The sequence below is a fragment of the Vulpes vulpes genome, chromosome 11 (assembly GCF_048418805.1).
Source record: "Vulpes vulpes isolate BD-2025 chromosome 11, VulVul3, whole genome shotgun sequence".
Lineage (NCBI taxonomy): Eukaryota > Metazoa > Chordata > Mammalia > Carnivora > Canidae > Vulpes > Vulpes vulpes.
In genome coordinates, this window is record NC_132790.1 from 60420652 (window position 1) to 60443424 (window position 22773).

The following is a 22773-nucleotide window of genomic DNA, read 5'->3' on the forward strand; positions in this document are numbered from 1 at the left end:
TGCTGCATTGGTGGCATGCAAGGAAAAGGTGACATTTTGTCCTTCTGTAACATCTGTAACCTTCCTCCTCCACCTCCCACTCTATAGAGCTAACAGTGTAAACTAACCAATCCAGGAACACTTAGTCTTCTGTGATTTCAACTTCATCTCTTTAAAACTATCTTTCCTCTTCTGGATAAATAATCAGCCCTCCAGCCCCTCCACTGTCTCTCCACTTTTGCCATCTTGGGGATCCTGAAGGTAAGCCTCTAGTATCTTGGTAGCTGCAGGGCATTTGATTGCTGACCAGTGTCCTCTGGGTCCTTATAGGTGTCCTCAGTGATGGGGTCCCTGTTTACGAAGTCATTCCCACCCTGCTGGTATCCTAAGGCCTGAGAAACTGTGGTCTATTCCCTGTGTGTGGTCAGAACCCAGTACCTCTCCCTCAGGCCCCACCCTGGCTGTCATGCTAATCACCCCCAGGGACTTGGCTCTCCAGCCCCAAGGCAGTTCCTTCCTTCCCACCAGAGGAGCCACTGGTAAGCTCACCTTCCAGAACCACCAATGACCTTCTTTGAGCCCACTTCTGAATGCTCTCTGCACCCTATAGGAACCTGGAGCCCCTTGAGGCCTCCCTCTGAAACTACTCTTCAGGTTCTGATTCAACTCTGATATAGCTGACCCAAATTATTAGGAGCCAAAGGTTCAGAGACCACAGGCAGCCTGTAGGCTCCTTCTCCCTGGATCCTAACTGAGGAACAAGCAAAATCCAGTATCACATCTCCGTGTGTCAGATCCCGGTGTGTATGGCTACAGTGCTTATTGAACTCCAGGGCCATCATTTAGCATTAACACAATTCTCAACACTCAGATAAAACTTGATATATATCCTGATAACCTCTAGAACTTCATTTTTTAAGATTCTATTCAGCTGTCACCTATTCTTCTTTCTCTCCCAACAACATCCATCGATCAGCTAAGTGAGGATTCCTCCCTGAGTCTCATCAAATGCTCATGTGTCTGTGTTGTACATAGTATGTCAGGATGATTTCTCTCTACCACATGGTGAATGCTGCCAGAGCAGGAGGGTTGTCACTCCCACCTGTGAGCTCCAGTGGCCAGCACAAGCCCAGCACATAGTAGGCACTCAGTATAAGTTCGCTGAATGTGGACTGAATCACCATCCATCCAAGTCTTCAAAGGTTCTTTTGAGATAAAGAAATAGGCCAAAGCTAAAGAAAAGCAAATCGAGAGCTAAGATTAATTGATACTTCAGTGTGTTAAATCTGTTGAGTGGGCTGATAAGAGAAGGTTACTGAGTGTGGATTTGTGGCCAGTTGCTGACTTCTGGGCTAGTTTGGCACACACCACATGGCAACAGTGAAACTATCTGTTAGACAAGCTCAGCTCCTTAGGCTCCTCCTGAACCTTCTGCAGTCTGACCCAGCCCATTTTCTCCTTCCTCCCAAAGCCTCCCTCTCTCATTTCTGAGTCTGATTCCTCTAGCTACACCAAGCAGTCTCATGCACCTGGGGTCTTACTGGTCCTGCTGCTTCCTCATCAAAAATGCCTGATCCCACGTCTACATATTAAAATTTTCCTCATCTTTCAAGAACCTGTTCAGAGGCCATTCTTCCCATTGAGCTTCCCTATGCCAAAAGACAAAATAATCCTCCTTCTTAAGCACACTTGGAGCACTGGTCACCTCTCTTGAGGCCCTCATCACTGATTCTTGCTCAGGACCAGAAAAACCATCATTTCCAGTGGACTTTTTTTTTTAATCAACCCAGGGGCTCTTCTTTTTCACTTCTATGTCATCTGTTTCCTTCTATTCACCTGCTATAGACAGCTGCTTTCAGCATTTGTCCAGCCACAATGGTGTCAAGTAAATTTGGTGTACAAACATCATAAAGAATGAAAGAATCTGTTGCACATTTTTTTAGCAAAACAAATGGTCTAGATTCTTGCTGCAAAATATTATATGATGAAGCCCTTCCTGTTGAATGACTGACTGAATGAAAATACCATATTTCTTTTTGTCCTTATAAATACATTGTTTATGCATCAATTCTTGAGTTTGGGAAAATTTACTTTCAGACACTACCATCTGAAGATTCTTAGTCTGATACTTTAATTTTACAATCAACTTACTGTCATTGTTAGAGTCTAAAGAGTTGCTCTCCTTCTTTTTGAATTCATCTTCTGAGTCATCTAATAATTGTGAAATGTTGTTCTCCATCACTTTTCTTCTCTTTGCAAATATGAAAAATTTTGAATTCTCAACTGTATGCAATGAGCTAAAAGCAGACTCAAAATAGATGATGATTTATTGTGTTACTGAATCATCCCTCCAGGCAAATCCATTCTTCTCTTTTATTATTTTGGCTTCTTTTAGCATAATTGGGAATAATTGATGAGTAATAATGAAAGATAATTCCCAGGACAATGAAAGAGCAAAATATTTCAAAAGATAAGAAAAATAAGATCACAAAGATGCCATCATGTATCACAGATTTATGAAAGGGTCCAATGAACCCACATAGTGATGATAAAATAGAATGAGTTTTATTTTATTTAAAAAAAATAAGCAAATTTGCTCTGTGTTCTTTGGGAACCCCTCAAGAAGAAATGAAAGCAATGAAATATTGAGCCTTATAAATAGATAGAGCAACTCAAAGAGGAAACTCAAAAACTAAAGTTGGGTGTAATGGACCCTGATCATATACTGAAGGGTATCTTGTTAAAATTTCATACAAGTCTATCCAACGTAAGGCCAAGGACAGATTGAGAGTCACAATTGCCCTGTCTTCCTGAAGTTCTCCAGGCCTGGTCAGGGATCTACTCCTATAAGGAACTTAGGAGGTATTCACCAAATGGATTGTAGGAGCCGAAGGTATAATTATTAAGCTGCGACTGTAATTGTCAAGGGAAGGTGACACAGTATTGCTTACCTAAGTGGAAGAACCTGGCGCCATCTCAAAATCTTTGCCCTTAGCCTAGAATACTGTTCTTCCCTCCCTCTCCCTTTTGGCTGGGTAACTGCTACGCTTTGTATCACCACTTCCACTTTGGGTTTTTTTGTGTATTTTCTTTGTTTTTGTTTTTGTTTTAAGATTTTATTTATTTATTCATGAGAGAGAGGCAGAGACATAGGCAGAGGGAGAAGCAGACTCCCTGCCAGGAGCCCGATGTGGAACTGGATCCCAGGACCCCAGGATCTCACCCTGGGCCGAGGGCAGACGTTCAATTGCTGAGGCACCCAGGCGTCCCACCACTTCCACTTTGAATATCACTTCCACAAGAAAGCTCTCCTTGACTTCCAACCCTGCCATTAGGTGCCCCTGAGGCGGGCTGTCAGAGCGTCCTTCCCCACCCCTTCTCTCTTACCACCTAAGGTTTAGCATGTTGCCTCCACCAGGGGGCTGCCAAGCAGGCGTGTTCAGCCTTGTACCATCAGCACAGTGCTCCCCATGGTGGGCACTCAATAAGCATCTTGTGAGTGAAAAATGCTGAATGAATTCAAACATGTTTCTGAGTACAGATGCTCACCTGCCTGAGCCCTTTCAACAAAGTGTTAAGGTGCATGTAATTGAGAAAGCAAAAGTGAAAAGTAAAAGCCCACCCGTAGAGAAAGCAGATCGGGTAAGAGCTTGACTTTCCTGGACTATCCTTTCGTGGGGGGTGGTGGGGGAGGATTGGGAAACAAGCAATATGACTGGGGCACAGGAGTCCTTGGCTCATAATGCTCACTTGCATTTAGGTGTCAGGTGATTTGTCAGAGACGGACATCGGCAGCGAGGCTCAGCACCCTCGGAGTGGTGTGACAGCCACAGAAGAGAAACTGAGAAACAGGCTGTACGAGTTAGCGATGAAAATGAGCGAGAAGGAAACTTCTTCAGGAGAAGATCAGGAGTCAGAGCCCAAGACAGAGTCTGAGAACCACAAGGAAAGTCTGTCCTCTGAAGACAACAGCCAGGGCGTTCAGGAAGAGCTGAAGAAGGTAAGCGCCATGAAGTCACCTGCAGGCAGCTCGGTTTGTGCAGCCAGTGTGCAGAGTAACTTCTATATTTGCACAGACTGTGTGGTCCAGGGGGTGGGCGGAGGGGGGCAGCTATCTCTCAAATGCCCATCCCGTGCACACAGGAGGGCCCCCAGAAACCCCTGTTGATTAGGACTGAGTGGTTCAGTGGGGAAGAGAGCCCTGTGGGTCCCAGGCCTCCTGAGACCTGTCCTCTCCTTCTGCTTCACAAGACAGCCCTTTACTTCCAAGTCTGTAATTAATGCTCACAGTCTCTCTCATTGGTAAAGGGCCGTGTTGCTTCCTGCCCCTGCCCTCTCCAGAGGAACTTTGCCTGTGGGTGGAGAGCACCTAGCCATCCCTCTTTTAGTCAACCGAGAAGCTTCAGACCATGGCCTTTGGGCTAAACATGGCCTTCTGCATGGTTTATCCCTGCACTCTGCAGGTTTGAGTTTGTCTTCGCCTCAAAATCATTTTCCAGACAAACCTTATGTGGAATCCTGGTGTCTTAAACAGGTAAAAGCCCCCAAAACCCCCACCATCTGATCTACAGTCCCAAACTAACCCCCCTCAAGTACTCAGGGACACTGCTAGGAAATCACAGAAGGAAGAGCCCCTGGCAGAAAGGAGGTTCCCAGGCAGTGCTCTACCCCCTGTTGATCCTTCCACAGCTTCCCAAAGCACATCCATTCTAGACTTGGCCACTTTAGAGTCTGGATATCCCTGTTGCTTCCAATGGAAGAGAAAGAAGTTAATGTTTGTTGAGTGTCTCCAATGTACCCGGTGCTTTGCTTCTGTTAGTTAATTCATTTCATAAAAAAAACCCTGGAAGTATGTGCAGAGGCTTGTCTGAAAGGTACTTACCCCAGGCCCATGGCTAGTATCACAAATCTGCTTGGCCCCAAATCACAGGCTCATTCTCTTAGGATGAGCTGCCTCTTCTGTAACTCAGATAAGATCTTGCCTGGAAACATCTAGACTTCTTTGTACTTGTGGTCAGTGTTTTCCCTATTCTGAGAGTACATTATATAAGCTAACAAGGTACCAGTAGCCCACATGAATGCGAGAATGAGCCCCTTCTTCTGCTCAACAGCCAAGCCAGGATGCTACTTGGGAAGAGCCAAGGCCAAGCCAGCAATGACTGCAGATAGTCAAGGGCAGGCCCAGAGGGAAGTGGAAGCCAACTTCCGTGGCCAAGCCCCTGAGCCCTCCCAACAGCTCAGACTGCCTTTCACTCATTCCCATCCCACCCTCCATAACCACTGAGGTCTCATACCTCTCAATCTGTCAAGTCCTTTGCCCGTGGACAGTGCACACACTTGTCCCCTGGCACATCTGTGGACTAGAGCATGGAGCTTGACCTTCACAGGCAGCCCCTCCCTTGGATGTGGGCTCCAACCCATTACTTTTTCAATGGTAATGGGCTCTGCTCCTCTCTGTTACTTGAACCAATACCCTATTACAGTCATTTTTGTCTCCCAGAACTAAGAGCCAGATGGTAACTGAAGAATATCACGTTATTTCTTACAATGGTTCTGCATCCTACTGGCTCTGCTGCCTGATGGTCACAAGGCCCAACAGCTCCTGCTGTTCCAGCAGCATGCCAGGCCATGATGAGTCATGTACTCCCACCCCTTGTCAGCCTGCAGGCCTCACCTTCTGGAGGCACAGCCACCAATCTGCATTGTGCTCTCTTGGACAGAATGTTAACAGAGAAAGGAAGAGCCAGTGGGAGAAAATCTAAGGCAAGCCCCCCATTGTGCCCTGTGCCCTCAAGCTAAGCAAAAAATTAGGAGAGTTGCTTTTATTCAAGCTTCCAAGTGTGTCAGTTTCTCAAAATGTCTTTCCCCAGCCTACCATGAATCAGATATCATTTATTGTATGTAAAAATCCAGATAGCAAACTGAAAAAATAATTAACATATATTTTCCGCATCAGGCATGTGTTACTCTGGGACAGGAAAACAGAAATAAGGCTCATATCTTCAATATTATGTAGAAGCATAAGGATACAGAGATAGGTTTCAAGATTAAACTGAATTTGAAACGCAGCCGTACAATATTTACAGACTCTGCGAACTTTGGCTAGTCTGCTAACTCACTGCCAGTGCTCAGAACAAGCCAGGGTCATTCCTTGCCTGTCACTGTACCCTGTACCCCAGCTACTTCCCCTGTCTCTCCAGGCCCTGCATGGCTACTCCAGTCCTTCCTCCACTCAGCAGACTGAACTGCCCTGTAGCCCCTGACACGGCTCCCAGCACTGCAACAGGCCCACACTGTCATGTTTTTCACTTGATCTCTGGGACCCAGCCCGGGGCCTCACTGTTGATTGGATAAACAAATCTTGGCCTCATCTGTAAAATGAGGATAATCCTACCCCCTGATAGAGTTGTGAGGTTAAATTTTATAGCATACAGTTTAGCACACAGCAGGAACTCAGCAAATACCATACCCCCTATAATGACCTTAAGGAAAATAAACTTCACTGCTGTGAGTTAACATCCATCTGCTGGTGCTGAAGGAACAGCTTAGTACCTATTTCGGGTCAACACCTGGCATGTCAAGCATAGGTCTATAACCACATCTGGGGTTTTGTCGTGCTGTGTGGAATATAAGTGGGAAGACATTACATGAGAATGCTCCACGCTCCCGTCTTCAGAATCAGAATAACTGTGACTGCCCCTGTGATCCAACCACAGTTAGTTTGTACAGCACACATGTGCACATACAACGCTTGCTCACGCACAGCATGGTTTGGAAGTGGAACTGGGCTCATGTAACTATTTCAGAGGTTGTCTGTGTTCCCCTAATCTCTTTACCATGGCAGTGCCCACTGACTCAAAGTACAACTGCCTGAAGGCCCCTGATTCAGCAGGAGCTCCTCTTTTTGTACAGAAGGCAGGCTGGAAGTGAGAAAGAGAACATTGCCTGGGAGCAGCCCTAATTGCCTGGGAGCGGCCCTAACCAGTGACTGATGAGAAGAAAATTAAAACCCCAGCTATTTGGCCTCCATTGCCATGGTGACTCTGGAGCAGAGTTACACACTGACTTCCCCGAGTTCCCCAGCAAACTAAGCTCTAGGCACCCACGGTGATGAACAGTCCTCCTTGACTCCCTTCCCCCCCTGCCCCTATTCCCCCTCCTCCACCAGTATTTCCTGGTCACCTCCCAAATGAACTGAATCCCTATCTTGGGTCTGCTTCTGGGATAAACCAGACTAAGTAAGTAACCAAACAGGAGAAATGTAGAGTCCCGAGTTCAAAGTACTTCAGTATTGGGTAGGCAGCAAGGAGATCCAGATGCCCAATTGGCTACTAATTACCTTTGCCTTACTGAGAGGAGCCTTGCCTTACACAGAGAGAGCTTTGCTCAACCATCACTGTCCCCCTGCCTCCACCACTGGCCCTGCTCTTCGGGAGCCAAAGCAGAGGAATGCACATGTTCCCATAGTCACATGACATAAGTAGCTGCTTAGTGTCCTTAGTATGGCAACCCATGTAGGAATTGGTGCTTCAGAATCCTGTCCAGCAGCAGAACCATTTTATAAACATGCTTTATCTTGACTGGAGTCAGCCCTTTGCTATAGGCAAACTTGTCCTATAGGTGACTCACTTTTTCTGAGGGTCAGGGGGATGGTCACTGCCATCTGAATTTTAACCAGTTGAAGAACAAGGTTGTAGAACTTGGGGGGCAAGCCCAGAAACATCTTGGGAACTGGATTCCCAAAGAGTCATTTTCTTCTTTAACTCATCTTATTCCATTAAACCTCAGGGGTCAATCCTTTAAACCGTGTGGTCCTTAGAGCACATACTCCTCCTCTACTGTTGGGCAGATGTCCATGCCAGTGGGTCTGGGAGAAAGTCCTGGACAAAGCAGTTCTTAGAAGTGTCTGCTTCTAGGTATGCAAGGGCAGCATTCCTGAAAGAAGGAGCAAAAGGATGGCCTGGAACTCCTGGCCTAAGTTTAGAGACTACATTCAGGGGCTGGATCTCCTACAAGCCCCCTAATCTTTCCAGGCTTAGAGCAGTAGTCCACAAGGTCCCTTCTGGCTCCAGAAATCCATGGTTTTCTATATATAACTGATTAGATATATTTTTGTTTCCTGACATAAGTATCATTTATGACACTGTTTATATGACAAAAGGCGTCTCATGTACCAAGCTCCTGGAACATGAATGTTTGTTGAAAGTCCAAATTAGTAAATTCTTGCATTATAGTCAAATTTGTATAGCCAGGATCTTGAAAGCATTTATTTAAAATGGCTTTGTCTATTACTATTACAAGTAGCTGGATCATTGGGTTTTGCTTTCACAAGGGAGTCACAGTAGGTATCTTCCCTATGTATAATTCTGTGGAATGATTTTCATCAGAGTATTGAGACTTCTCTAAACTATTGAATGTCTTTCTCCCCCAAACAAAAGACGAATTTATGCATCTTGTCCTGGCTGCTCTCCACTTAGGAACATCAAGGGACAGGGAAACACAATCCTGGTCCGTGATCAAGGAAACAGATCTATTGACCGTTCCAAAATCCCTAGAGCCTTGGGTTTCTGAAGTTTAGTGTGCTTATGGAAACCTTTTTGGTGATATCAATGTTAACATAAAGTCAACTCTATCCACATGTGTCTCACTCCTCACCATTCATATCAGGATTCGGTGTCTTTCATCCTGGGTCACATTCTATTTGAGAAGAGTGTTTTCATCTCTAGTTTGTGCTGGAGAAAATATAGTATTAGATACTGACTTGTATCCTACAAGTGACTGATCTCAGTAGGCCTATGCCTATTGAAGAATTAACACCTCTTTTCTAACTTTCCATTTAACTGTTGCCCTAGTGGGAAAAGAAGCTTTAGCTGTGCACTTAGAGCTACAGCTCTTATCCACAGTGCTTGAACTGGTGAGGAGGTTCCATACCCCTCAGGATGTCATTGGCATCACTCATTCCCTCAACCATGTGTGTATGGGGAGAGGCCTACCTGCCTGGGAGAGAGTTCCACAGATACTCTCCTGGACTACTGGGGCTTCAGAAGAACATCATCTCCTCTAGATGGAAGATCAACTGAGCACTAGAGAAAGATTGTCCAGAACTCCAATGCAAGGATTCCTTAAAGCCTCTGTGAAATGCAGGTGTTAATCCGAAAGGCCAGGAAAAACTGATGTTGCCTCAGCCACAGCCATACAATGGGACATAAGACAGATGCAGTTTGAAAAGAAAAAGGCAGAGTTACTCTAGAAGGTTGCAAATAGAAAGGTCTAGAAAGGCAGTAATTCAGAGCTCGTGCCCCACAAAAGCCCAAAAGTTACATGCCCTGAGAAAATGGGACTATAGAAGGTAAGAGGGGAGAGAAGGCAAAGAACATATTATGTATCTGCAATTCTGTAGAATAAGCAGGATTGTGCTCTTGGAAAACATTTGAGTAGAGAGAATATAAAAACAAAAGAAAAAAAAGAAAGAAAGAAAGAGAGAGAGAGAGAGAGAAGGAGAGAAAAAGAAAGAAGAAAGAAAAGAAGGAAAGAAGAAAGAAAGAAAGAAAGAAAGAAAGAAAGAAAGAAAGAAAGAAAGAAAGAAAGAAAGAAAGAGAAAGAAAGAAAGAGAAAGAAAGAAAGAACCAGTTTCATATACAAACATTGGTAAACTAAATGTTTCAGTATTAGGATCACATGCCTTTACAATTCAAACATTTATTCTGAGAATGCAAAAATGAAGTTAATAGCAGGACATTTCATCATTATAATAAATAGCTTAGTAAGTACTATTTTTTAAAAGCACAGGATAATCCCAACTGATGCCAAAATGGCCCTTGGAAACATTGAACATATATTCCATTAAAAAAAAAAATCTCAATGAAATAGATAATTCTGATGACAGATACTCATCTCAAAGCACCTAACAGAGTTTTTCCTGAATGAGAACTCATTGTAAATTATCCAAAAAAAAATCTTGACCATCATAAGATCTTACTATTATCAAATAAGTACATGATGAGTTATGATTGCAAATGCTTTTATATAAATTTTTATTTTGTTAATCAAAATAGCAGGTACATACATTTGAAAAATAAGTATGTATGGTGTTAAGTCCTATTTTAAATTATCGGTGGATACTTCAATATTTGTAATGATTTTGTAAATAATGATTTTTGTAAATAATGATATTTATATCATTTACAAAATAAAAAATATTTTGTAAATAATGATATTTACTACTTTTAAAGAAGTAAATGAGCAAAACTGACTATACAACCCAGACAGAAGAAATTGGCAAAGTGATTAAAGAACTATTCTCAGAAAGAAGCTAGTCCCAGTGATCTTTGCCAATAAAATCCATTGGTCATTCATGGTAATAATGACTCCCACATTATTTAGCATTTAAAAAACTGAAGGTATTCAAAAAAATTGAAGGTATCCAAATTCACTTTATTTATTTAAAAACTTGGTCTGAATCTGACCAAAAATCACATGCCTCCAAAAATTTACATACTATCTCACTGGTTAATAATAAAAAAAATCTTAATATGTTAACAAATTGTTTCCAACTGCCTATTAAAATACTAATTTACAGCGGTGCCCAGGTGACTTGGTCAGTTAGTGACAGGGAAACACAATCCTGGTCCATGATCAAGGAAACAGATCTATTGACCATTCCAAAATCCCTAGAGCCTTGGGTTTCTGAAGTTCAGTGTGCTATGGAAACCTTTTTGGTGATATCAATGTTAACATAAAGTCAACTCCCAGGGTCCTGGGATCAAGCCCTGAATCAGGCTCCCTGTTGAGCAGGAGGCCTGCTTCTCCCTCTTAATCTCCTTGCTTGGGCTCTCTGTCTCTCTTTCTCTCTCAAATGGATAAATAAAACCTTTAAAAAAAAATACTAATTTCCAATGACCAAGTAGGATTTTATCTAGGAATGTAATAATCTCAACTTTAGGAAACCTATTAATATTTTTCATTATATTCACAGATTAAAGGGGGAAACATAATTATTTTGATAAATTCCTAGATTGATGTTTGACATATAGTAGGAAATTAATAAGTATTCATAAATATTGAAAGAAGCATAGCTGATAAATAGGAAACTAAAAACTCAACAGTAATAGCTATTAGCTTTTTGAGACTTGCCATTCTCTTCGGGAATTTGATGAAAACTACGAAAATTGTAAAGAATGAAAATGATTTAGGGGTGCCTGGGTGGCTCAGTTGGTTGAGCATCTGACTATTGGTTTTGGCTTAGGTCATGATCTCAGGGTCGTTAGATTGAGCCTGTGTTGGGCTCTGCACTCAATGCAAAGTCTGCTTAGGATTCTCTCCTTCTCCCTCTCCCTCTGCCCCTACCCTGTTCATGCTCTCTCTAAAAAAATAGTAAATAGGCACTTGATGGGATGAGCACTAAGTGTTATACTATATGTTGGCAAATTGAACTTAAATTTAAAAATGTAAAACAAATAAAAGATAAAAATAATAATAAAAATGAATAAATAAAGTTTTTAAAAATGAAAATGATTCAGATAGACTCCCAGGAGGAATTTTACTTGCTTATGCATCAAGTAATAGGAATACAGACTCCAACCCCAGCTATGAACCCTGACATGGCCCTGAGCCAGCTCCAGCCCCCCTCAGCCATAGGAGCCCTTGGAGAACACTGATTTAGATGATTGCCCACCTGCAAGAGGAATGTGGAAGCCCAGGAATCCATCAGAGAAATCCCAGCACACTGTTGGAATAAAAACAAATCCAAGACTAGACACATTGGAAAGGGTAAAAATAACAGTTTGGCTTAACCCATCTCACCCCACGCCCAGGGTGGCACAACTCAGTGCCTGTGATCTCTCCCACAGGGGAAAGTAAGAGCATATGAGTGAGCACCCAGCTTCCTCAGATGTGAACACTACCAAAGAGATCTTATTGGTTGCCCCATTCAAAATACTGAGTCATAATCTACATGAGTAGGAGATGATGAGCAGGTATAAGAACAATAGCCAGGGCTCAGAATCTATCAAATGGACTCAGATCTTGTTAACTGCATCATGGACTCCATCTAGAGGCCCACCTACCACTGGGAGACTTCATCCACAGGTCCCCCCAACTGGCCCACAGACACCCTCAGTGCTTTGTGTGCCTTACCCACACACATCCCCACCCCATGGCTGGCTCCCTGTGTGCACTTCCAGTGGCTATAGTGGGAGCAAGCTTTGGCAGATGGCTAGTAAGTATGCATACAAAACAGGACTGAATCTGTAAGCAAAGGAGAGGTCAGAAACTTGAGGGTAGCATTGCCCTTAGGAAAGCAAAAAGGAGGCTGTCAGCACTCAGCTTAGTGCTTTGCAGAATTAAGAGAAGGCATACAAGCTTACAAAATCTGCCTCAGGAGGGAGGAAGAAGTGTGGATCAGGAGTATCCATAGAAGGTCTGAGAAAGCCTCAGAATCCCTGGTTAAGCTGATGGAAGATATTTCTCTCCTGAAGTCAGTCGGTACAAACTGGAAGAGGTGACTGTTATTTCAAATGCAAAGACAATAAAGACTTAAAGGAACATGAAAAATCAAGGAAACATGACACCACCAAAGGATCACAATAATTTGTCAGTAACTGATCCCCAAAAAAATGGAGATTTCTGATTTACCTGATGAAAAATTCAAAACAGCTTTTTAAAGGAAACTCAATGAGCCATGAGAAAACACAGAAAGTCAATTCAACAAAATTAGGAAAATAGTGCATAAAACAAAATGAGAAGTTTAACAAAGAGGTAGAAATCATAAGAAGGAACCAAACAGAAATTCTGGAGCTGAAGAATACAATGAATGAAATGAAAGATGCTATAGAGAATACAAAGATCAGAATGGATCAAGCAGAAGGAAAAGCATGTGAAGTAGAAGACAGGGCTTTGGAAATTATCCAGCCAGATGAAAACAAAGGAAAAAGAATGAAAAAGAGTGAAGAGAGCCTATGTGAACTCTGGGATACCATCAAGAGAAGCAATTTGTGAATTATTAGAGACCAAAGAGGAGAACAGAGAGATAGAAAAGGGGACAAAAAGCTTATTTTAAAACATAATGGTTGAGAACTTCCCAAATCTGAGGCAAGATTTGACCATCCAATTTCATGAAGCTTGTAAGTTCCCTAACAGGTTAAACTCAAAAATATTTTCTCCAAGACACATCACAATACAACAAAAATGAAAAATAGAAAGAGAATCTTAAAAACAGCAAGAGGAAAGAAGCTTAGCACTTATAAGGGGATCTTCATAAGGCTATCAGAAGATTTCTCAGCAGAAACTGTACAGGCCGATACAGTGGAATGACATACTTAAAATGCTGAAAAAAAAAAACCTGCCAACCAAGACTACTTTATCTGGCAAAGTTGTCTTTCAAAAATATGGAGATAACCTCATCCATTTCCAGACAAACAAAGGCTGAGGGAATTAATCACCATTAGACCTGCCTTACAAGAAATGCTGAAAGTTCTTCATGCTAAAATGAAGATGCACTAATTAATAATATGAAGGCATAAAAATACACAGTACACTAATAAGGTAAATGTATAGTCAAATTTAGTTTTGTATGCATTGAAGTCATTACCAGCATAACATATACTGCTATATCTATAAGATGTTTTGTATAAGCCTTATGATACAAAGCAAACTCTATAGTAGATACACAAAAAATAAAGAGATGAGATTCAAAGCATACCACTATAGAAAATCATCAATTCACAAAGGAAAGGAGCAAGAGAGAAAGAAAGGAACAAGAGAAAAACAAAACAGACAGAAACCAATTAATAAGATACATTCATTAGTCTTTACCTGTGAATAGTTACTCTAAATGTAAATGGATTAAATTCACCAATCAAAAGACATAGACTGACTGAATGGATAAAAAAAACAAGACCCAATGACACACTGCCTATAAGAGACTCACTTCAGCTTTAAAGACTCACTTTAGGCTCAAAGTGAAGGGATGGAAAAAAATATTCCATGAAAATGGAAACCAAAGGAAAATAAAGGTAGCTATAGTTATATCAGACAAAATAGACTTACTAAATGCTGTAATAAGAGGCAATGTCGTTATAGAATGATAAAGGGGTCAATTCATCAAGAGTATATACAAATAATAAATACATATGCACCCAATATTGGAGCATCTAGATATATTAAGCAAATACAAACAGATCTGATAGGAGATAAGCAACCATACAATAAGAACTGGAGACTTCAGTACTCCACTTTGAACGTGAATAAATCATCCAGACAGAAAATCAATAAGGAAATGTTTGACTTGAGCTATATTTTAGACCAAATATACCTAAGAGATATATATGGAACATTGCATCCAACACCAGCAGAATACACATTCTCCCAAGTTTACATGGAGCATTTTTTAGAACAGAACATATCATAGGTCACAAAGCAAGTCTTAACAAATTTAAGAAGGTTCATGTCATACTAAGTATCTTTTCCTACCACAGTGGTATAAAACTAAAAATCAATAATTGGAGGAAAACTGGAAAATTCACAACTATATGGTAATTATACAACACACTCCTAAAAAAAAAAAAATCAGTGGGTCAAAAAAGAAATCAGGAGTGGCTTGGTCGGTGGCTTAGTCAGTGAAGCATCTGCTTTTGGCTCAGGTTGTAATCCCGGGGTCCTGGGATTGAGCCCTACATCAGGCTCCATGCTGGGCAAAGAGTCTGCTTCTCCCTCTCCCTTTGCGCCTCCTCACCCCTGCTTATGCTTTCTCTTGGTCTCTCTCAAATAAAATAAAATAAAATAAAATAAAATAAAATAAAATATTTAAAAATAAATAAATAAAAAGGGCAATAAAAAACCTTCAAACAAATGAAAATGGAAACAAAATACCACAACTTATGGGTTGCAGCAAAAACAATTCTAAGACAGAAGTTTATAGCAATAAATGCCTACATTATGAAAAAAAGAAAGATCTCAATAAACAACCCCACTCTACGCCTCAAGAAACTAGAAAAAAAAAGAACAAAGCCCAAAGTTAGCAGAAGAAAAGAAATAACAAGAAAAGAGCAGAAATAAATGAAATAAAGACCAGAAAAACAATAAAAAAGATCAATGAAACTAGAACTGGAATGGGGGAAAAAATAAAATTGACAAAACCTTAGCTAGACTAGGAAAAAGGAGAAAAGATTTAAATAAATAAAATCAGAAATGAAAGAGGAGACATTGCAACTAATATCACAAAGAGAATACTATGAAAAATTGTATGCCAACAAATTGGATAACCTAGAATAAATGGATAAATTCATAGAAATATACAACCTACCAAAACTGATCTTGAAGGAATAGAAAATCTGAATAGGCCAATAATGAATAATACTGAATCAGTAAACAAAAACCTCTCAGCACAGAAAAGCCCAGGACCAGATGGTATAGTGGTTCATTCTACCAAACACTTAAAGAATTAATGCCAATCCTTCTTAAACTCTTCCAAAAAGTTGAAGAGGAGGGAATACTCCCAAACTCACTTTATGAGGTCAGAATTACCCTTACATAAGGACACTATCAACTACAGGCCAATATCCCTAATGAATATAGATGCAAATATTCTCAACAAAATATCAGCAAACTGAATTCGACAACACATTAAAGAATCATACACCATGATCAAGTGGGATTTATCCCTAGGATGCAAAGATGGTTCAATATATACACATCAATAAATATAATATATTACATTAATATAATGAAGGAAAAATATAATTATGATCCTCTCAATAGATGCAGAAAAAGCATTTGACCAAATTCAACACCCTCTCATAATAAAAAAAAAAACTCCCAACAAATAGTGTATAGAAGGAACATACCTTAACAGAGATGTCAGAGATGTCAAATTGTGTATAGAAGGAACATACCTTAAAAGAGATGTCAGAGATGACAAGCCCACAGCTAACATCATACTCAATGGTGAGAAACTGAAAACTTTTCCTCTTTTGCAAGAGTGCCCACTCTCACCATGCCTCTTCATCATAGACAGCAAGTCCTATCCAGAATATTCAGACAGGAAAAAGAAACAAAATGCATCCAATTTGGAAAGAAAGAAGTAAAATTGTCATTGTTTGCAGGAAATATAATTTTATATAGAGAAAATCCTGAAGACTCCACCCAAAAACTGTTAGAGCTAATCAACAAATATAGTAAATTTGTAGGGTACAAAATCAACATACAGAAATCAGTTGTGTTTTATACACTAACAAAGAAATATCTGTAAAATTTTAAAAATCCCATTCATATTAGCATAAAAATACAACAAAATACCTAGGAATACATTTAACCAAGGAAGTAAAATATCTGTACTCTGAAAATTATAAGACTTTGATGAAAAAAATTGAAGAAGACACAAACAAATGGGGAAACACCCCACATTCATGGATCAGAAAAATTAATGTTGTTAAAATGTTCATACTATCCAAATCCACCTCTAGAATCAGTGCAATTCCTATCAAAATTTTATCAAAATTCCAATGGCATTTTTCACAGAAATAGAAAAAAAACAATCCTAAAATTTGTATGAAACCACATATGATTCCCAAATAGCCCAAGCAATCCTAAGAAAGAAGAACAAAGCTGGAGGCTTTGCACTTCCTGATTTCAAACTATGCTTCAAAGTCATAGATGTAAAAATAGTATGGTACTAGGATAAACAGAGACATAGAGATCAATGAAACAGAATCAAGAGCCCAGAAATAAACCCTTATATATTCAGTTGGGAATACTTAATGGTAAAAGGATTATCTCTTCAATAATATGGGAGAACTGGATAATCTCATACAGAAGAATGAAACTGGACCCCTATCTTACACTACTCACAAAAATTAACTCAAAATGAGTTAAAGACTGAAACTCTAAAACTCCTCAATATATATAGGGGAAAATCTTCTCAACATTGGTATTGGCAATGATTTTTTGGATATGACACCAAAAGCACAAGTAACAAAATAATATGTGAAATGAATAAGTGGAACTTACATCAAGCTGAAAAGCTCCTGCATAGCAAAAAAAAAAAAAAAAAAAAAAAAAAAATCAGTGAAATGAAAAAGCAACCTACAGAATGAGAGAAAATACTTGCGAGCCATATATATGATAAGGGTTAATATCCAAAATATATAAGGACCTTCTACAATTCAATAGCAAAAAAGTAAACAACCTAATTTAAAAGTGGTAGAGGACCTCAATAGACATTTTTCCAAAAAAGACAAATAACCAATAGGTAGGTACATGAAAAGAATGCTTAATATCACTAATCCATCAAGGAAATGCAAATCAAAACCACAATGAGATATCACCCCACACCTGTTGGAATGGTTGCCACCAAAAAGATAAGGGAAAACAAGTGTTGGAAAGGATATGGAAAAAAGGGAACCCTTGTGTACACAGTTGGTGGGAATATACCAATGTACAGCCACTGGTAAACAATATGGGAGTTCAATTACCATATGGTCCAATAATATCCAGTAATATCTGAGCATATATCCAAAAGAAATGAAATCAGTATCTGGAAGAGATATCTACTCCTAACTTCATGGCAGCATTATCCAGTAACCAAGATATGGAAACAATCTAAATATCCATCTACAGATGAATGGGTAAAGAAGATGTGACATATATGTACAATGGAGTACTCAGCCATGAGGAATAAGGAAATCTTGCCATTTGTGACATGAAAGGACCTTGAGAGTGTTATGCTAAGTGAAATAAGTCAGAGAAAGACAAATACTATATGGTCTCATATGTAAAATCTAAAGAAGCTGGACCCATTGAAACAGAGAGTAGAATGGTAGTTGCCAGGGTCTGTGGGATGGATAAAATGAGGAAATGTTGGTCAAAGAATATAAACTTCCAATTATAAGATGAATAAGTTCTGGGGATCATACAGCATGGCGACTATAGCTATAACAACACTATATTATATACCTGAAAGTTGCTAAGTAAATAAATCTTAAATATGCTCCCTACACACCAAAAAAAAAAAAGTGATTATATGAGATGATTGAGGTATTAACTAACCCTATTATGGTAATCCTTTCACAATATATGTGTATCAAATCATCATGTTATGCACCTTAAATTTATACAATATTGTGTCTTTTTTTTTTAATATTGTGTCTTAATTATATCTCAATAAATTGGGGTGGGGGGAGACGTTGATTTTTCAAAAGCCATAAAATTAAAAAGCAAACAATCATTGGGAGGACATACTGCTTAAATATATGTTGGGCAAAGAATTACTTAGCCTCATAATGCTAATGGATAAAAAGGGCAATGCACATAAGCAGGTAATTCACCAAAAAAAAAAAAAAAAAAAAAAAGTAAACGGCCAATATGCATGTGAAAAAAATATTTAACTTAAACTGCATTTCAACCATATTTAATTCAACATATAGCCTAGAACTTAGAGTATGGTTTGCACATTCATCTTTCCCGTTCAACAAATGTACAGTGAGACACTGGGAAGACAGCCATGAATGGGACAAAGTTCATCGTTTGTTTAGACGAGCAACAAAGATGCAAATTGACACGAGGAAATGTCACTTTGCCTAACCAATTGGATGATTAAAAGAACCATAGCCAATGTTGGTAAGAGTTCAAGGACAGTCTAATGCTCATTAAACAGTAGGAGCAAATGTTAGCACCCTGGTAACTGGGTAACTCCTAGCAATCAAAGTGGGCATACCCTTTGATCCAGCAATTGTACTTTCCATCCTTTATCCTATGGAAAAACTGAACAAGCAGCACAGGGTATATCATTGCCATCCACCAAGCATTGCATTATTCTTGTAGGGAAACAATGACCTCAACGTCCAACAATAAGAGACTCTTGAGGAAATAGAGAGAATGAGGTCCAGAAAACAGATGAGGGCATCAGCAATGAAATAGCAGACAGATTTGGTCCAGATACAAGTAAGTGGGTAGATTTGATGTCGGGAAGTTGTAGAGGTTTTGTTTTATGTTCTGTATTCCACCCAGACACACCATCTGCTCTCTGACCTAGAAGGCAAGTCTGTCTTCCGATGGTGAAGGAGTAGTGGAATTGAAGTTTTTGAGATTGTAGAGAGGGTTTGAAATAGTTCTTGCATATTATGGGAAAGGAAACTATGTGGACAAATACAAAGGATCCCTGCACAGCAAGGAAGGCCTCCAAATAAGTGTACATTTACCTGAGACATAAAGAGCCTGCAAAAGACTACAGCAACCTTGAACACAAATAAATGCAAAGTAAAAATCCACTCTATTTGAAGAAAAGGTCTGTTAGTAGCAGATATATCCATAAATCCACATCGTTCGACATAATTACACAGTACAGCTCAAGTGTCAATTCTAGGATTTACATTAGAATTCCTCATAACAGGAGCTTCTAGTTTAGCCATTAATTTGCAATGAAATTTGCAGATGAATCTCAAACCAAGTTTGGGAGTTGGAGAGAGCAGATAAAATGGAAATAAATTCTATCCACAATAGAAACCAAAAAATATGACATTAAAACTTAAGAAAACTGCAATTCTCCAGGAAACCTAGCAGTCTGATAGAAGAAAAGATAACGTAAAGGTCAATTCTTCCCAAAATTAAGGTGGAAGCCTAAAGTAAGTCAAATCAAAATCTGAACCAGGCATTTTTTTAGCTTCTCAAAAGAAAGAAAATCTAATAGGAAAAAAGTCAAGAATAATTTAGAAACATTTACAAAAACTAAAATAGGAGTGAAGAGGACGCCTGTATTAAGATATTACAGTATGCTTTAAAGACACAGTAGTTAAATTTGTGAGAGAGTGATACAAGATATAATATAATAGCCCAGAAGTACCTGGAATATATTAAAATTTAACTCATGAGTTACTTCATGATTCCCACCTACCTCTCACCCCTAGTTGAAAAAGAAACTTCTTAATGGTGTTGGAACAAATATTCATAGATGTGTGCAGGCCAGACAGTACGTACAGGAGACAATAAAGACGTGCCAGCATCCCTTGTGAGAGGTGGCTGTACAAGCTCTGGAGAGGGAAATCCCTGTTCATTTGCCATTTATTCAACAAATAATTGTTGAACTATTCCAAGAGCTGCAATACAGCAGGGAAAAGAGAAAGAGTTACCTGCCTAGAAGACCTAGGAGACCTGGAAAGGTGTCTGGAGAGAAGTGACAAGGAGAACCTTTCATTCACCAAGATCATTCAGGCTCCCATGTGCCACCTCCTTTCCCAGCGAACGCGGAAGGTGGCTCCATGTCTCACTGGGCTTCTGAAGAAGCAAGCATGTTCCCAGGCAAATGCCAGTTACTGTCAGCAGTGGGCAAACATTTCCTTTAAAAAGAAAAAAATATATTTTATTTATTTATTCATGAGAGACACAGAGAGAGAGACAGAGACACAGGCAGAGGGAGAAGCAAGCTCCCTGTGGGGACCCGATGTGGGACTCGATCGATCCCTGGACCCCAGGATCATTACCTGAGCTGAAGGCAGACACTCAATCAGTATCGGGAACTGTTTCTCTGAGGAACAGCCAATCAGTATGCAAAAGCAAAAAATATTACCCCCTCTGCTGGGAAAGGAAGTCCTGCCTGCAGTACACCTACCAGGGCAGGTTTGGTCAAAGGTAACCACCCCTGCATCCCCCTCCTCTGTCATCCTCGCCCATCCAGAAGTGACTTTCACTAAGTGTCAGTGGCTGACACCAAACAAGAAAATGACCTCAGGAAAACATATAGACCAGGGAGTTTAATTCTGGAATGAAACTACAAATAGCACATTTTCAAAAATTCATTTCTGTCATCACCATTAAGATAGGAAATCTTATTTCTTTCATAAATAGCCCTGACCATCAAAACCTGGATGACTTAACAACCTAAACATTCCTCTAATCTCTGTTATGGTTCATAGTGTCATTTTATTACATATGTTCAAATGACACAATTCTGTGTCACCCTCTTTCATCAAGTCACTTCAGGGACAGGGGTCTGTTCATGGAGAATGTATTTCGATGGATTGTAGAGGCATCGTCAGAAGTGCCTTATGTTTTATGAGAGCTGAAACATATTTGCATTGAATTTTTCTAGCAGATTTCTGTCAACTATTTAAAAGGACATATGGAGTTTCTTTTCTTTCCTTTGAAAAGGGAAAAAAATACATGAAATCAGGGCATTTGGACAAATTTCCTTGCTCTCTCTGGTAGTTTGATGGAAGCGTTTCATAAAGCCAAGACAGCATCTGTAATATGAGACAGAAAAGTAAGGAGGAGACCGTGAAGTCTGGGCCACACTTAGAGCAGATTTCCTTATAAACCACATCCCTTTTCACTGAGTGTCCTTGGTGGCTCAGTCCTAAGCACGTTCAGTAGGACTCAAAACCAGAGTTCATCACTGGGGAGACCTCAAGCTCTATAGTGTGACTTGGTGGATGGTGTCGCCAAATCAAGGATCTCATTCAGATCAATGTCAACTGGTAGAAGCTGCGGAATGACCTGAGGGCTCCCCCATATGCGGCCCTTCTCTCGCTGACCTAGTGTTCACTGATCTGATTACTCAATACAATTCAATTCCACAATCACTTCCTACAAACCACTGGGTCCTAGGAATTATGTGTGGAGGAGATGGTGTGACAGGTGGGAAGGAGCGTAGGCTTTGAAGACCAAAGTGTCTGGGCTCAGATCCCAGCTCTGCATCTTCTTCATTGAGCCATGGTTTCTTCATCTCTAAAGAGGGAATTAAATCAACAACCATGTCAGGTTGTTGTGAGGGTTAAATGTAATAGAAGCCTGGAGCTCTAATGGCACCAGGTGGACCCACATTAGCTCTGAGTTGGCTGTCTTCTTTCTTCTTCTCTTCACTCCTAGAGAGATTTTGGGAGCAACGGTCAGCAGGGGAGAAGGTGGGGCACCATGCGACTTTTATGTAACTTGAGCTCCTTGAGGGGCTTTTCTACACTGCATGAGAACCACTCCCTGGCGTTAAAATAGATCCTTAGAAGAGCCCTGGGAAAGTCCTTCCTTGGGTTATCTGGGATGTCCGGCGGTCTCTCATTAGCCCCCTGAAGAACGTTCATTTGTCACAACGCTGAAAGGAGAACTGGAGGGTCCCACACTTTTACCATATTCTCCTTTTTACCCAACTATGAAGGTTGTGTCTCAGGAGACTTGATAGCAGAAAGATAGATTCAAAAGAAAGACTACATGGATAACCTGGAGCTTATTCCATCCTGGCCATTGGTAATCATAGTCTCTTGGGTTGTCAGAAAGAGCTTTGAAATATTATATTTTCCCTTATTCCGAGAGTCCAGTGAACCCTTCTTGCTCTGCTGGCGTTGAAACCTTACTGGCATCTATTTGTGCCAGCTCACTGGGTTCACTAAGCTCACCCGGCTAGGATTACAGCCCATCCGGCTGTCTCCCTACCCACTCTCAGCCACAGGATGCTCTCAGCTCTCTTTCCAGAAAACTACTCTTCATCCTTGGGCTCCCTGGCAGCTGCCCCACCGCAGGCCCCGGTGACCTTGAATTCCAGCCGCAATAGTAGTTTCCAACACTTTTCTCTGCCTTGAATTCTCCCCAGCCCTAAATCTGTTCCTCCTCTGGAAGTCAGAACGGGCTTCCTAAAGCTTAAGCCTCTCGCTGGGCATGTGAGGAACCTAAGCCTCAAAATCAGGCAGATCTGGGTGCAGAGCCTCAGAGCAAACCCATCCCTGAGGCTCAGCTCCTCGTTTGTGAGATGTGATCATAGTACGTGCATCAGAGGGCCAAGAGAGTCAGGGAGGCAAGGCCAATAAAGTGCTCATC

The 22773-nt window shown here is 40.4% G+C and overlaps 1 protein-coding gene across 3 annotated transcripts in view; it reads left to right on the plus strand.

Annotated features, from left to right (window-relative positions):
- Positions 1-22773, plus strand: part of MYRIP (myosin VIIA and Rab interacting protein) — a 366004-nt gene that overhangs the window by 309233 nt on the left and 33998 nt on the right. For all 3 annotated transcript variants that reach the window (XM_072726528.1, XM_026000964.2, XM_072726530.1), the window contains exon 11: positions 3740-3979. In XM_072726528.1, the coding sequence (XP_072582629.1) occupies positions 3740-3979 (240 nt within the window). The remainder of the gene's footprint in view (positions 1-3739; positions 3980-22773) is intronic.